The 17,438-nt window shown below is 37.9% G+C and overlaps 1 protein-coding gene across 1 annotated transcript; it reads left to right on the forward strand.

The window, feature by feature from the left end:
* Positions 1-17,438, forward strand: efhd2 (EF-hand domain family, member D2). The gene is made up of 4 exons (XM_079638729.1): positions 1-612; positions 14,426-14,573; positions 14,724-14,858; positions 15,067-17,438. The coding sequence occupies exons 1-4, from the start codon at positions 326-328 to the stop codon at positions 15,196-15,198; spliced, it is 702 nt and encodes a 233-aa protein (XP_079494855.1). The 5' UTR covers positions 1-325; the 3' UTR covers positions 15,199-17,438.

The raw sequence follows: 17,438 nt of genomic DNA on the forward strand, positions 1-17,438 counted from the left end.
GTGTCCGGTGAGTCTCTTTAAAAGGCGTGGCGTAAAGAAGCGGGTTTGTTGTTGCATACGCACGAGCTTATTTCACCGTCAGCGATCACGGAGGCGTCATCATACGCACGAGCGCTGTCCGTTTGAATCAGTGGGTTTTTAGACGCGTATCCCTTCACACAGTTATAAGTCGAATGATTTGCATTTTAAAGCGTATTTAACCAAATGCTTATCTGAATTTGGATTTAACCCACTGAACCTGTATATGGACTGCGCGCTTTGCAGCATTTTATCCCACTGTATTTGCCCCGTAGATAGTTAACGTTAGATTTCAGAATAAGACGAAATGGCAACGGACGAGCTGTCATCGAAGCTGAACCGTCGGCTGCAGATCGAGGACGACGGCGACCACGACGCGGTGGCTTTGGACGGGTCTCATGAGAACGGAGCTCACGAGAAACCGGCCACGGCCAGCGCGGATTCAGAGCTGGGAGCCAAACTGCAGCGGCGCGGGGAGCTGAACGAGGGCGTCGGAGGACACCAGCAGCCCAGCATGAAGGTGTTCAACCCCTACACCGAGTTCAAGGAGTTCTCGAGGAAGCAGATCAAAGACATGGAGAAGATGTTCAAAGAGTAAGTTACTCATACCAACTGTCACCTGCAGTGCTGCTGTCACCTATGACATGTGCATGTCATATCTATCTATCTATCTATCTATCTATCTATCTATCTATCTATCTATCTATCTATCTATCTATCTATCTATCTATCTATCTAAAATTAATCGTCTATCCATCCGTTTATTTGTCCAATTCATTGACCCTAAATGCCCTAAAAGTAACATGACAATTTTTCCTCTGGTTTAGTTTTAGGTATCATTTTAAAATGGAAGTTCATATTTCAACATTATTTATTTAGTATGCTTTTAAAGTCTTCACTCATATTTATGTCCCATTTAAATCTAAACTGAATGTTTAAACAGGAACAAGCTGTCTAGTTTTTTTAATCTATGCTACTTTTGTCACTCTCTGTTTACTCCATTCTGCAGCAAATGTTTTGGCTGAAACTCTTTCACACATCTAAGAAAGGATCATAACCTCAGCCTCACCCAAGTCTGTATCATTTATTCCACATGCTTTCACACATAGATATATGTAGGACTTTGAACCATGGGTTGAGAAAGTCCCTTAGGTCATGGTCAGGTTTTATTGCGTCTCTAACGAAAAGGCATGCCGTGCAGTCTAGACTGCCCAGTATGACACAATTCTGTTGCCACCTTGGCCGGATTCTTAGTGAGACTGCTCTCTTCCTTTATGGTTAATGAATGAAGGCAGTTTAAGAATTTTCCCCACGTTCGACTTGCAAGTATTGTCAGAGCTTTTGTAAATGCTGTCTGCTGCATATGGGGTTGGCACAGGGCCTTTCATGTTAGGCTAATTTCACTGGCAGAAACAAAAGAAACTCCTCTGAGCTGAATGTTGGGAACTAGAGGCAGCTACGGGAAGCCGAATCTTCGTGAGAGTCGCTCCAGGAATGTGTCCCCTGTGCTCTCTGTGGTGGAGTGGTCAGTCCGAAGCTGTGACTGCAGGGTCGGTTTCACACAGACCTCAGCGATGTGAGAAAGGGGGCTGGTTGAGAAACTAGTGCACTGAGGAAGTGATGGGTTCCTCTCCCCATTTCTGCTATCAAACAAAGCTACCATTGTTGTAAATTAGCCAAAACAGGCCGCCCAAATCTGTGAGGAGCCCTTTGCATATAGATGAGTTGGCCTGTGTAGCATTTTTCGTAATGTCACAAATTAATTTCATTTATCAGAATGTCATATATATATATATATTTTTTTTACGGTATATAATATTATAGTATTTATTTATATTTAGAATTTGCTGAACATTTTTTTTATTTATTTTTTATTTGAGTAAATTAGTTATGGCCTTCTGCTATTTTTTTAATTCGTTTTTTTAATATATTTATATATATATAGCTTTATTTTTCATTTCAGTTTTAGGTATCAATAAGCACATTGATTCTGATACTTCAGCCAAAAATGAAAATGGTCATTTGCTCCCCCTCATGTCATTCCAAACCTGTATGACTTTCTTCTATGGAACACAAAAGAAGATATTTTGAAAAGTGTCTCAGTATTTTATTTTTATTGCCCACACACTGAAAGTCAACATTGTCCAAAACAACATTAGACCCCATGGACAATAACAACTGAAACCTTTTCAAAATATAATATTTTGTGTCCTGCAGAAGAAAGAAAGACTTACAGGTTTGGAATAACATGAGGGTGAGTAAATGATGATCAAAATTTAGTTTCTAGTTGAACTATCTCTTTAAATTGATTTAGAATAATCTGCATAGAGAACAATTAATTATGACTGTTCAACTGTTTAATTTAGTTGCAAAATAGATGTGATACCAGTCTATCGCAACGGTTTCATTACCTCTTGATAACCACATGGGTGTTTCAAAAGTAGATAAAGGCTTGCTGGAGCTTTTTCTTAAGCTAAATAATTGTAGATTGACTATTGTTTCAGAGTATCACCTTTTCTATTGTGTCTGTAAACGAGTTCTTTGTGCAGCCAAATGCTGAGCTCACTTTGCAAGACCTCGCCCAGGGTGAGATATAGCATTAGTTTCATTCGGTCTCTTTGATGGTGTAGCCCTTGGCTTTATATGGGCTGAATAAGACCGGTGAGGTGGTTTCGTCTTTAGGAGAGTGTGAAGTGTGCATAGCACCCTTTGTCACAGAGGAAACAAAGCCTGTAGTCACTTCACAGGTTAAACATTAGCAAGGGGTTTTCATTGTCTATTCCCCTTTAAGAATCCTTGTGATAAGGGGTTTGTAAACATGACATTTAGTTGCTTCTCCATGTCGTTTAGCTTCATACAGGTTTGTCAACAGAGGATTGTGCACCTCTTCAATTGATTTATTACTTTCCAGCTATATAATAGATGTTTGTGCTGTCGCCTGAAGCCCTGAATATTGATAACGAAACATGGATTAGACATGGGCGTTGAGGAGGCAGGTTGGGACTGCTTTATGTGCCTGTACGCAGTCATAAGAACTCATTGATTATCTCATAATCCAAAAAAAAAACTACACCTTCCAAAAACTAATACTGATATTCTTAGCTTTGCTTCACATACTGTAGGCACATTCAGTACTCAATAAACGCTCTAAAGATTCAGTTGCTGTGCATGTTACTTTCTAACTGCTTTTGTGCAGAGGGAGGCAGAAAAAACAGGGAGAGAGAAAGAAAACTGCGTAACAGCCACAGACTGGCCAGAGTCCAGCTGATAAGAGGAATGCAGGCCTTGCCTTGCCCTCAGGCCACTTTTCAGAGGGATTCAAACCCATCATTTCTGGGTGGTTTTTGTAGGGAATCTTAACGTGAAACTGTTAAAGCTTTGCGTAGGTCATATATCTCTGGTATGGTTGTAGTAAGTAGTGATTTGCATATTTTCTATTTTTATCAGAATAAAAAAAACGGGCTCCAGCCCAAATGTTTTGCATATCTGTGGTAATTGATGATAATGTAAACATGCATGTATTGTTCACGGTTAGCTAAGTACACTACAATACTACAAAGGAGCTGTCCAATGCACCTGCTTTGTTTAAAGGTACAAGGAATTGAACCTGAAACCTCTGTGGTTGTTGCTCTTTAGGTGACAACATCTACAAAGTTCATAAAAGAACATAACCCTGTCTTAAGATTGATTTTGAGCAGATGCAAGTTTAGCATTGAGGATTATTTACCAGAGGAATTCATTCATGTCTGAACATGTCTTTTGAAGTTTCTGTGTATTTTCACCTCACCAAGATTTTTTTTTGTTTACATCAGATACAGCAATCAAACTCCCATCTGACTAAAATTTATATATTTACTAGGAATCCACAATATATCAGTACCATATAGGTTATTGTCTGCTTTTCGTTTTTCAGCATTAGTTTGTATTAAATGTATATCTGCTAATATTGGATAATTAATTGTTCATGTTCATTTCCCCCTTTTTCCATTACTTTCATCTAATTCATCATTAATTTCATCTTTCTTTTTTTTAAAACACTAATAATTCAATAACATTACCATATTAGGAAATGTCCTAATATAGGCTATAGCCTATATATATATATATATATATATATATATATATATATATATATATATATATATATATATATATATATATATATATATATATATATATGAAGACCTCCTATGCAAAAGCCTCTAAAAGCCACCTCTGTCAAAAATGAGATAAAAATATTGATTGAATTCTCTCCGCACTTAGTATACTGTACGTTCATCAGATACTTTCACTTCAAACTCACTAAATCCCAGGGGAAATACCTGTAAAAACAAAACAAAAAAATACTACATTTGAATTGACACATTGAAAAACATCCATAATGATGAGTAATACAAGTTTAAACAAAATATATTGAAACGACCAGAATATTTCCTCGTCACTTTAATTTAGCCAAAAAATCTAGTCTTGAAGTATGACCAAAGGGTCGGTCAATTTATTTTATTTAATAGCGCCAGTCGTGTTGCAAGATGCTTTGGCACTCACGGGGCACGTGCCAGCATAAAGTGACATTAGTGCATGCATACCCTCATTGACTAATATTTAATATTTAATGTACATGCACATTTCCCCTTTTTTACATTTTGATTACCATCGTCTAATCTTTATAAACGCCTTTAAATAAACAACACAAATCTCAATATGAATATTTCATACTGCCGATTATAATGTTGTAATGCCAAAAAAATCTTTAAAACGATTGATTTTTTTACCAGTAAATGAAAATCCATTCCACTTCTGCATGCAGTTGTGTGATATTTTCAGGGACAGCTATCTTAGATACTTCAAACAGATGAACTCCAACCCTTCTTATCCCCCCGCTCATTGGTAATACTGTCTCTGATCATGTGAATGGCAGGGTGCCCTAATTGGCTGAGAGATTATGTGTGCAGGCCCCATGCTGTGCCTACATATGAGCGAGAAGCTTTAGCCCTATGCGGCGTGTTCCTGCGGAGTCGCCTCTAGTAATGAAGGAAGCCGACGATAACTCGGTGCTCTTCCTCTTTCTGCATGCCCTCTTTTTTTCCTTGTACGCTTTTCTCCAGGCCATATTTCCTAGAAAAGATAACCTCTAAACATTTAGGAATGTTTAGACACGTAAGCCATAACATATCTGCAGGGCACAGAGGTGTAGGAGTGAGTTGTCAGTAGGAGAAATATAGCTTGTTTCTCATTGGCGGCCATCATAAACTCATTGTAGTCATGCATAATGTATTATAGCAGAATGCAATGAACACTTCACCCTCAAGCTCATTTATTTGCCAAGTCCTTAAATGGTTTTGCCTTTCTCCCTGCAGAGAACAGAATGATGTGATTATTCTCTAAATCACCCATTTCCTCATCTCTGAATATCCTGTATGTTTGGAAGAAAAAAACCTTAGCGCAGTTGTTCAGTTTGGATGGCAGGATGTTGTTGTGCTTTATGATGTAGATGCATTAAATAAAGCCAAGGAATTTATCCACAAAATCTCCTGCACGCTGCCAAATCCAACTGACACAGTGACCTAAGAGGATAAGACAAAGTTAAGAGAGAAAAGGAAGCCAATCAATGCACGCTGTCTCAGCAAATAAGATATTATAGGGAGGGTATTTACACTTGGTCACTTCATATATTTAAGACAGATAGCAAGTGATCACTCAAACCATACACAAGTCTTGAATTGGAGTCTCTAAAACTTTTAATTGGGTTCCCTATTGGTTTGCTTCATTCAATTTAACAGCAATATGTAGTATAAAAGACAGACGCCAGAAGCGCAAGGGGTGTATTTTCTTCAAAAGTTGCTGGTAATTGTGTAGGTGTAAGGTTTATTTAGACGCACACCATTATTTGGCTTTCACACACAGTCATCACATGCTCATGATGACTCATTTGGGCAGCAGGAAGTGCATTAGTTTAGCTGTTATGTTTCCAGAAAGGCCATATTATGTAACCTCAGCACATCATCAGGAAGTTCTTGTCCCACCAGGCCAGTCCTCCCTGTTATTTCTGTTTGTGATGTTTTATGTTCATGCTTTGCACTCTTCGCTCACTATAAATAACCTCCGGGATTGTGTGGCCATTGGCTGATCCGTGAAGGATTCTGCTTAAGGACTAATGGTTAGTCACCTGGTCTATAATCCCGACAGATCAAGGTTAGTGCTGCCTGCGATCAGCTACAGCGGTGGAAAATGCAGAGCCTGCAACCAAAAACTGCATCAGTGCTTACCTCATTAAATATTCATGAGCTTTGTGCAGTCACAGAAACGTACTTAGGTAGGGCTTCCCCCTGAACATTAGTCGACAAGAAGAGGCTTAGTCAACAAAATATTAATTAGTCGGTTAGTCACACAGGAATAAACTCTGCAGGAATTGGCGACTCACACAGTCTGTGACAAATCGTTGAAACGGCTGGTCCATGCGGTAATTATGTCGGGCAGGAAATCCAAATATTCTCCTATCATTCATCAATTTCAAACATAATTGAAACGCGTAAGAAGTAGCCTAATGCCTGCGACAGATTGTGAGTTTTAGCAATCCTATAAGATCATTACAAATCACACTGTTGACACCTATTGAATCGAAGGCTACGATGCAAGTTAGTATAGAAGAATAAAATGTCATCAGCATGCGCGAGTGTTGAACAAATAGAGCAAGATCGCAATTGTGGTTATTATATGCGTTGACAAAAAGAGAAGGAAGCAAAATAGGAAATGGCTTGAGAAAAGAGGCCAACTTGGCATGCCAATTTTGCAAACGTAGCTTGAGGTCAGTAGTTTGACAATGGCCATCTTTGAACCTCTCTAACTGTACCTTGTAGGACCACCACACCGTTGAGGAGCCACGATCACAGAAATCGCCACGATTGATGATCTTTTGGCTGGGACAGCCCAAAATCATACACTGTACCAGGCATAACGCTAGCCCCTTTACATGGCCATTCGCTCTTAACGTTAACCTAGATAAATGTGCGCTATTATTAGGTGCATATCCAAGTGTTCGTGCGGAGTGTGGAAGCTAAATTATTACCGCGCTCACTGCATAACGTTTAACTTTTCTCTCTATACTATTGTTGTTTTGCCTTACTATTTCTCTGTAATGTAGAACAATGTTAGCAATGTTACCTATAATATTCTTTCTCAGGCCTGAAACTCTTTTTCCAATGCCATCACTCAATTTAAATAATTTAAGTAATACCAACCATAAACGTGCGACTAGGCTACTAATGGCTTAAATTAATCACTACTAGTCGACTAGAAAAATCTTTAATCGGGGCAACCCTGTTCACCCAATAATTCAAATCCTGTCATTAATTACTCACCCTCATGTCGTTCTTTCAGTCATCTTCAGAACACAAATAAAGATGTTTTTTTTTTATCTGAATGATTTCTGTCCCTCCATTGACCGCTACGCAACTACCACTTTGACGCTTCAAGAAGTTCATAAAGAGATCGTTAAACTAATCCATATGAATTGAGCAGTTTAGTCCAAAGAGACACGATCGCTTTATACGCTGAACAGATTTAATTTAGTGTTTTATTCACATATAAACATTTATCAACGCACACATCAGTTATGATAAACGGAAGTTCAAGCATGTTCGCTTGAAATGCGATAATCAATAGGGTTCATTCTTGTGTGTTACGCAGCACTTTTGAGCCTCCACAAGACCCAATGAGGTTCAAGCATCAAGCAGGTTCGGTTCAGCTTATTTTTTGGTTGTCTGTATGTTAATCAGTATTGCACTGCAGTAACTGCCATCTATGGAGTGGGTGGATAATGATCCATCTTGACAAAATGTAAACCTTCATGCTTTTAGCATGTCGTCTTTGAATTGCGAGCTGGATTGAATTTCAGAATTGAGAAGCCTCTGGATCATCTTCATTTTATAATTAAATTTTACAGTCTCCGGTTCAAGTGGAGAAGCTGAAAATGGTCTGAAACATTTTGCTGTCAATATTCTTGATTGTAGAAGTTTCAAAGCAACCATTTGTGAAAGAATCTCAAGTGCGTGAAGAGCCTTGAATGCTATTGATCTCCGCTAATTCATGGGAAAACATGGGGATTTAAGTGGGTCGGATGGTGGTGGCAAGGTCATGTTCTGGAGAAATATGAACAGAAAGCTGTCAGCTTCTGCTTTGAAAGCAGAAATGTATTCTCTAACAGGTCTTTGTGTTTTTTGAGTAATGCATTTAGCTTAATTTTTTATAAATCAAGATAAAGGGTAACAATTGCTGTGGTTTCAACTATTCTTTGCCAAGTAAGTCTCGCATAAGAACATGAACTAGCTGATCACATTTCAGAAAAGTGTTTGTATCTTCCCTTTCATAGGTTACAGTCTTTTAGAAATGATTTTGTGTAGGTTGTTCATTTCAGATTTGCATATCAAGTTGTTCCTGATAATGGGGAAGTTTAAATTCTCGAATCATATGTTAATGTTATTGACCTTGATTTCATTCTCTCTCTTATGCTGAGGCTTGCTGTTGTGTGTCTCTCTCCGAACCATTCCCTCATCCCATCCCATCTCCAGAAATTAAATTGAGCGTGAATGATGTCATCACACACACGCTGCACAGATGTGAAGTGGATGTAAAATGCTCAAACAAACTTTTTATGCGTGTGTGGTCCTGATTGATCACGCCTGTTACGCTGGGCCATTATAAAGAATGTGCTTCGAATTGATTGTGTTTGTGACGGTTTCCCCAATGACTTCTCCCATTAGCTGTTGCTTGGCAACCTGGGATTAAGAAGATTGGCAGAAAAGAGAGATAGAAAAGGGAGGGAGGATGGAAAAGAGTTGGTTGGTAACTCCTTGTGCGTCATAGTGCAGTATGAAGTTTTGTCCATGATGTGCTGATATACAAGAAAATGCTACTGTCCTTCAGACCACCTTAAGCTGCAGCCTGGAATACTGCTGTCTCTTTTTAGCTCCAAGACATAATTCCACTCAAATTTAATCAGACATTTTCATAATTAAATCAGCAGTAGCTATAGGCATGCATTAAAGTATGACCGTTCTGACAGGCATGAGTATTAAGGCTAGCATCAGGCAGCATTTTAGTAAATTTTGCCAATTGCTTAATCCCAAATCCTGTTACATGCCTCACATTCTGACAAACAGTTGCTTTCAAAGTCCACAATGCACAATCCATTTAGCTCCAATGGTTGCTTTAAGTAACAAGTCTGCATGAATTTTACTGGTGGTATTTTAGTACACAGGGGCTAGAATCGACAGTTTTGCTAAAATGTTTTTCACTACTAAACTTTCACTACTACGCCCCATTTAACCTCAGCTGTATTCAGTCCTACCACAAGCTTTCAGAGTTTTAGTACAGCATCATTACACACACACACAAGTTTTTAAAGATACCAGTATGTGTAGATGTTACCATGTTGATAGGTGAAAATGAAACTAAAAATTTTATTAACCAATGCCAACTTAGCAGCTATTGCTGATGTATCAGACAAGCTGTTATCTTATGAAAGTCTTGCAGTACCTTACATTGAATTTTACAGAAAAATAAAAAGTTGTAAAAAAATTGTGATAATATAATAAGGATACCTTCCTTCTTCAAAAATTAAATAAATACATCTTAGTTATTGTTGTAGACTAAACTAAACTGTCAAATTAATGTTCAATATTCAAATTGGTTCTGGTGATTGTAGTGCTAATAGAAATTATGGCAGATTAAAATTATTTGTTAGAATAATCAAATCAATCCATTTTTGTTTTGTTTTTTTACCATTATGTATAGGGCTGCCCCCTATTAGTCGACTAAATATTAGCTGTTGTCAAAGTCCATGTCAGGGAAAGTCATTTCACTCTGTGGCCATATTTGCAATGGTTCCATGCAGCTATTTTGGGCATCATGCAAGACACACACCTGTCTACTTGAATGGATAAATTCTAGAATCAGCTTGTCAAACTTGCATTTAAATAACATATTTTGAAGCAGCAACAAAATATGATATCAACTGTCCCATAATTTGTTTCCTATGCTCAAATAGCAATCCTAGGTGACAAATCTGTTTTTATGGGAACCAGAACCAGTCTAAAGGACAGTTGTAGTGATGCAGTGACTTAACAAATGACTGATTGTTCTATTTTTTTTTTCCTTTTTTTTTCTTCTTTTTTTTCATGCTGCACTTTTTCCCATTCATTGTAATTTGAGTGAACTGTCTTGTTATATTTACAGTCTTTGAGTTGTCCATCTGAAGAACTGATGCTAATGTCATTGGTTTAAAGTGTCCATTAAGTTGCCCATTTCAAAATGATTGTCTTTAAGTCAGATGTCTGCTTTTGGATGGCTCAACTGATGTGTTCGTTTTGAACACATACTTTGTAAATTAATTTTGAGAAGGAATTTGGAAGTGCAGCAATTAAGTTTTTCTGGGGTCAGTGCTGAAATAACAGATCGAAGCTCTCACGAGACTATTCATGCATTTCCTGTTCCTCATTCTCTCTCACTTGGTTTCTGACGAAGTCGTTGTTTTTCTACAATGTGTCATGTCAAGTAAGCAGGATACATTCAGCACATTTGTGTCCGTCTTCAGGAGCAGTCAGCAGTACCCGAGCTAAACCCACAATAGCTGAAGTCCCTGTGCTCAACTCCAACACTCCACAGGGAAAATGTTGCATGTTTAAACATTTACCTTTTTAAAGAGCAAGAAAAAAATTCCTTAGCTTGCATTCAAGTTCAGACTTGCATGGAGAAGTGTTTCAAGATTTCTTGAAAGAGGACTTTTTAAATACACAGAGCACAAATGTAGCTACATGCTAGCTTTTGTGTTTCTTCTCTTGACTTACTTTATAATTACTCATCAAACTTGATTTCTTTCCAACAACAGCATGTGAATTCACTCAGGGTTCAAATACAGCTATTAGCAAAGCCAATCAAATGAGACAAACCTTTTTGCTAAGGCAGAAGGAAGTCTGAATCTGTTCATCTTTCTCATGGTTATAAGGAAGTGCTGATTGCATTTGCTTCCTTAATCATCTTTAGTTTGAGGTATTCAAGTTAAAGACTTATTTGGGCAAAAATGTTGATCTTTCACAAGTTGCACTTGGTGACGAAAAGGGGAAAATTTCTTTATTTCGGCACTTGGGCAGCATCTGCTCTGCATGTCCATATAGATTGTAAAAGCTGCGTTTGGTTAGAAATAATCTGTCTCAGATTTGTCCAACCAGCTGAACCGTTACTGTTTTATCGTGTTGGGTTTTTAGCACTTTGGAGCTGTTAATGGCCTGTGACATGCATCAAAACACATGGTTAGATTGTGTAAGATCAAGTGGTAAAAAAATCTGACTCCAAGTCACAAACTAAGATAAACCTAGATCAGAAGTTTTTATTTTTGTTTTGTAACCCTTTGATAACTCCAAACTGTTCATGGAACAATTGTAATCAAATATTGTAATGTGATTTATCTCAGAGCTTATTGCTTAGGTTCAAGGCTTAAGACTGAGTTATTTTTTAAATGGAGAAAACAAATAGGAAATGATATACAAATTTGGTGTCGATTAAAAATTAAAATGGTGTCTTTCATGCTCACCAAGGCTGATTAATTGGATCAGAACTGTTTTGTAGTATATATATATATATATATATATATATCTCTCAATCTATTTATAAAACAATATAGGCTAATATTAAATGTAATTTATACATTTAATGGCAAAGCGGAATTTTCAAAAAAACATTTCTTATGCACAATGGCAGTAATCTTTGGCAAATCTTGGTCATTGAAGAGCATGACGAGGTTTTCAAAAAGTAAGCGCATGTGATTTCAGGCATTGAGGTTTGACTGCATAATTAAACATGGTGGATTTAAATTACAGCTGACCTTTAATCGCACTGGGCATGCTTGACCTTTCTTTTGTTAAACAGACTAACCGTATGCGGACGTAAATTATTGATTTAAAACCACTATGGACACTGGTTGCCCGGTTTCCAAAGTGATCTGATTTTGCCTTTTAAAAATAAACCGCCAACTCAATCTTGCTTGCCTTGAAATCACATTAGTGTGTTTAACTGCTGCTGTACTGTAATCCTTACCCAAACCCACGATAGCAGCATTCACAGAGAAACACAAGTCCTTCACAATGGCTCAGATGCTCATCAAACAGCATTTTTCAGAGCCCTGTGATCAAGGTTAGCCCAATGTGTCAGATGCCACAGCATGAAGAGTTAATTGAAGAGATTTTGTGCCCCAGAACATGAACAGACTCTTTTGGCCTTTGAATTACTGATAGGAAGATGTCAATTAGTTTGTGATACAGGGTTAATGAGGAGTTATGTGTGTGAGAGAGACTTGGCATCAGCAGGGTGTCTCGTATCGGTAGACAGGAATACAATAGCCATGTCTTTGGGGCAGATGGACACACTCCATATTCATGAGCAGGGTGCATGCTGGGATTGCCTAGGAGTTAATGAGGGAGATAAACTCATCACCAGAATCCAGAAAGAAATGGGTCAGAATATTTATTTAATTTTAATATCTCTTATTTTAATGTAATATCTTTTACTTTACGTCTAATATCTCTTGCTTCATTTTATATTTGTCCAAAATATAGATGTCCAAAACACATTGTAAAGTGATCTTAGGATACTTTCAGGGAAGAAGGAAGAACAAAATAAAAAGGAAGTGAGAATCAGAGGAAGAAGATTTTTCAAATAGTTGATAAGAGCCTCATCCAAAAATACATTGGCCTCTACTTTTAATAAAATGGCCATGTTGCCATGGAAACGTAAAACCTCATCTTTGGGCAATATGCGTGTTTCTGCTTGTGTGTGGACGTGTGGAGGAAGTGGTCTAATACATAATGATTGAGACTGACTAGACCTTCCTCACTAACACATTGCTGCATTACCACTCACCCACCACCAACATACAATTTTCTGACCTTTGCACCTGAAAATGTGCAAATGTGGATCAGTTCAGCACACCTTCTCTGTATAGATATAAAACAAGAGGAGGCAGATATTAATGTCTCTTGTTTTATAAGTCATAAGCGATCACATCTCTGCTGTACCACAGGAAGTGTGTTCGTTTGTGAGAGAGATTTAAGATCAACGAGAAATGACTGAATGTTTTTAGCTTATGTTTAGTCTGCAGACTTTGTGTTTAAAGTTCACAAATTTTAATGCTGCCAAATGTACACACTGATGTCTTTGATTGCTATTAACTCAATAAATTACCAACAGCTCATAAGCTGTTTATTAAAAATGCACGGGAGACATTAAGATGATCTCAGCATCAGGTATAATAAATGTGTGACTGTTAATAAACACTTCTGCTCTGACTAATGATATTGATGCTGGCAGGTCAGCTTTAATTATTTCTTGTAAGGTTTAGAGCGTAATGTATATTACTCAGGGTAGATGCCATATCTAATTGTACATAAGTGAAAACAAGACTGGTTGTACTAGGGCCGGCTGCATAAACTGCTAAGACTAGTCTTACAAGTTAGACATCAAGTTAGTGATCATGACATCAAGTTCATAACTTCTGGTACATAAAACCGTAGATTGGTCTAATTTGATACCAAAATGTAAGACTGATATTTCCTAACTTACTGCAAGTTGGTCATACTAGTCCTTAAAGGGCACCTATTATGCAAAATTCACTTTTACATGGTGTTTGAACATAAAAGTGTGTTGGCAGTGTGTGTACACAACCACCCTATAATGATAAAAATCCACCCAGTGCTTTTTTTTCTTAAGCACTGTCTCAGAACAACCCGTTCTCATATTCGGGGCAATGTGACGTACTTTTGCACAAGCCCCTCCCACAACTGTTGATTGACACTGCCGTATGAGCATAGACCCACCCTGAGTGAGCTAAACACAGTCCGCCAGTGTTTCGACGCTGAAGCAACTGTAGACAAGAATGTCTCCTAAGCAATTAAGGTGTTTTGTTGTTGGATGTAAGAATGAACATAGCAGTCGTCATTTACTCTCGTTGTTACTCGAGGATGGATCTGTAGCAACTGTTCGTGATCCAGCTTACAGTCTCCGGAGCGATAGGCCTGACGTTACTGGTCACAGCAGTAATGAAAGCGAGAGCATGCACTTTATGGTAGCTCATCGAGTCGTTTTACGGACATAAAGTTCGACACCACTACAAATGGCTGTGCCCTTAAATAGAGCACTATTTAAGGGTATAGGAGGCGATTTCGGACGGACAAGTTTTCCTACTAAGCTAGGGGCCAGTTATTCTTCAGCACTGCACTCTATTGATCATTGGAGGCATTGCAATAATATCACCAGTGATGAAATGGGCAGATCCTTTCAGAAACATAGTGCATCTGCATATATTTTTATTTTCCATGATATTTCTGCTTCAATAATTTGGTTTCTTGTGTGTGCGCAGGTATGATTCAGAGAAGGATAACTACATCGATCTGATGGAGCTGAAGCTGATGATGGAGAAACTCGGAGCACCTCAGACTCACCTGGGCCTGAAGAACATGATCAAAGAAGTAGACGAAGACTTGGATGGAAAACTCAGTTTCAGAGAGGTAAATGCTCCTGTGTGTCAAAACAGTTGATTGCAGATTTAGCCGTATTTCACAGCAAAAAGTACAGTATGAAGAGCTGTACTTCACATGAAACTACTATTTTCTGTGGTGAACATGCCCCACATTAATCACCTCAATCCTTTTCTTTAGTTTCTCCTTATCTTCAGAAAAGCAGCAGCAGGAGAGCTGGCAGAGGACAGCGGACTTCACGTCTTGGCATGTTTGTCGGAGATTGACGTGTCAACTGAGGGAGTGAAGGGAGCCAAAACATTCTTTGAGGCAAAAGTAAAAAATCATGACATTTAATACCTTTATTTTCACCCCTTAGCACAAAAAAACCCCTCAGCAAATTAATTTATAATATCAAACCCATCTTAGAGCTCTGTGTTTTAATAATGACTTCAATTTCCTGCCTAGATGAGTTGCATTGAATGCCACTGATAAGAAAAATCTATTTAAGATCACCTAAAATGTATATTTTCCTCTGTGACAGGTTCAGGCCATTAATGAATCAAACCGGTTTGAGGCGGAAATCCGTAATGAGCAGGAGGAGAAGAAGCGTCAGGCGGAAGAGAGGAAACAAAGACAAGCCGCTTTCAAAGAGTTGAAGTCAGCCTTCAAATAGCCGCATCCACCCCGAAAGCCTCGATTTATGTGTTTGTGTGTGTGTGTCTGTCTGTCTGTCTGTTATGAGAGTCCCCCGCAATCAGAGATACTATGCAAGGCTGTGAAACCCATGCAGATTCATCTTCCTGAGAGAGGGAACACCTGTGTAGTTTGTGCTCATGAGCGGATCTCTTGACTAGTTTTATCTTTGCCTCTTTCTCTCGCTCTCTCTCAGGCTGATTCTGAATGTGAAGCCAGACACTGATCTCAGTACACTGGATTGGATTTGTTCTGTTGCAGTCGCATGAGTATATATGTACTGTAGTTCATTCACCTCATCGTTGAGTCAGTATCGTTTTAGCTTTAACGGCATCTTGCGTCTTGTTGTTGCCGATGTGTCAGTAGGTTTAATTCTAACGCTTAAAGGGTTTTAACGTTTTTTTTTTTTTAATCGACTTGTACTCTCAGTATGCCATATCCTATCTGTTGTATTCATATCAGTGGCATAATTTCCTGTTTATGCAGGAAATGCTTTACAATGTACCGTAACTCATTAAATTGTCCTCACTGACCCTTTAAACATGAGAGGATTAGTGTACATCAGATCTCTGCTCTTGTTCACAGATACATTAAGAGCATAAAATAGTCTATTTTTACTGAGCAGAGAGAGAGATGAAGAGGTGGTTTTGGGTGTATGCATGTGTGGTGATAATTGTAATGGTGTTTGTTGAGTGTTTATATATAGTTTTTTGCATGGTCACTGTGGTGTCGTTGTCCATACATGGTTCCCTTTAGTCTGTAAGGTGTCCAGTATTAAATGTGGCACACACACATGCTTTACAGTTGGTCTATAAAATCTAAATGGGGAAATGACTGTATAATTTGAAATGGCTTACTAAAGCAAGCAATTGCAACTTAGTTTCAACAACTTTGTGGTTCATGTCAGTGGAGGTGTTGTCAGGACAAGGTCATGTGACTGTTTAACACCTGAACCCCTGTATTGAGCTTCCATGTGTGCTAAACAAGTAACTGTGACATGCTAACGGGGTTGGCCAGATACCAGATGGATGAGTGAAATCCACCACCTCAGCTTTTGTTTAAAGGGATAGTTCAGCCATAGTTTTATTTACTCACCCTCATGTTGTTCTAAACATGCATAACTTTCTTCTGCTGAATACTTAAGAAAAGTGCGTAAACTGTTTTTTTTTTCCATATAATGAAAGTCAGTGGGGTCCAGAACTATTTTAGCTTTCATTGTATGGATAAAAAACCGCTTAAACATTTTCAAAATATATTCTTTTGTGTTCCACAGAAGCAAGAAGGTCATACAGGTTTGGAACGACATGATGGTGAGAATTCTTTTTGGGTGAACTACCTCTCAAGTGTCAACTGCCTAAATCTGGCTTGCCTAAGATTTGTCAAACTATGACCAATACTAGAAGCCTTGCAAAACACCCAATTCACAGTGAGATAAGGTGAAAGCAAGTGTGTTTTATTAATAGAATCAAGGCATTTGATTTATTAAAACAATATATAGGTATGGCGGTTCTGTAGACCTGGTGCATGAATTCCAGCATCAAAAAGACAAATGTTATTTATTAAATATCTAGTTTTAAAAAATAGATTACTGTGACAACATCTGAAAAATGAGGGAACATCATTCCACAAGCGTAATGAATTGAACGTTTAATGGTCATGTGACATGCAGTACACTGTGGCAAAAGTAACTGAGATGCTATGTATAAAGACAAATCTATATTTTCATGTGATGAAAATTAAAAAATAATTTTAGTTTTGTATGGAAAGGGGTCTTGTGAAAAGAAACATTCCTATTTTTCAATATGTATTTTTGTTGCCTACAATCTTGTCTCCCTTCTATTCTCTGTGTATCAGATTATCCTTTACAATCAAATAAATAAAGGCAAAATACTTTTATTCTTTTCTACATTAGAGTCAATATTGTTGGCAACTGCTATGCTTCATGTTCCTTGAGTCATTGGTAAATGTTCTTGTTTGTTCACTAGTTCTGTGGAAATTCAAACAATAGGTGTATAAATATTGTCTCTCAATCTTTCCTGCCATCCAATTTTTTTTTGTTACCTACTGTTTAACTGAAAAGTATTTTGAATATTGGGTTTCAAGGGGTTATTATAGTAGTGCATATGTTATTGGTTGGTGAATGAGGAGTCAACTGATGACACCAATCAAACAACTGCATTCTGTTAGAAGCCAAGCCATGCAACAATCAGTCTTTTTTTT

The sequence above is a fragment of the Phoxinus phoxinus genome (assembly GCF_949152265.1).
Source record: "Phoxinus phoxinus genome assembly, chromosome: 15".
Taxonomy (NCBI): Eukaryota; Metazoa; Chordata; class Actinopteri; order Cypriniformes; family Leuciscidae; genus Phoxinus; species Phoxinus phoxinus.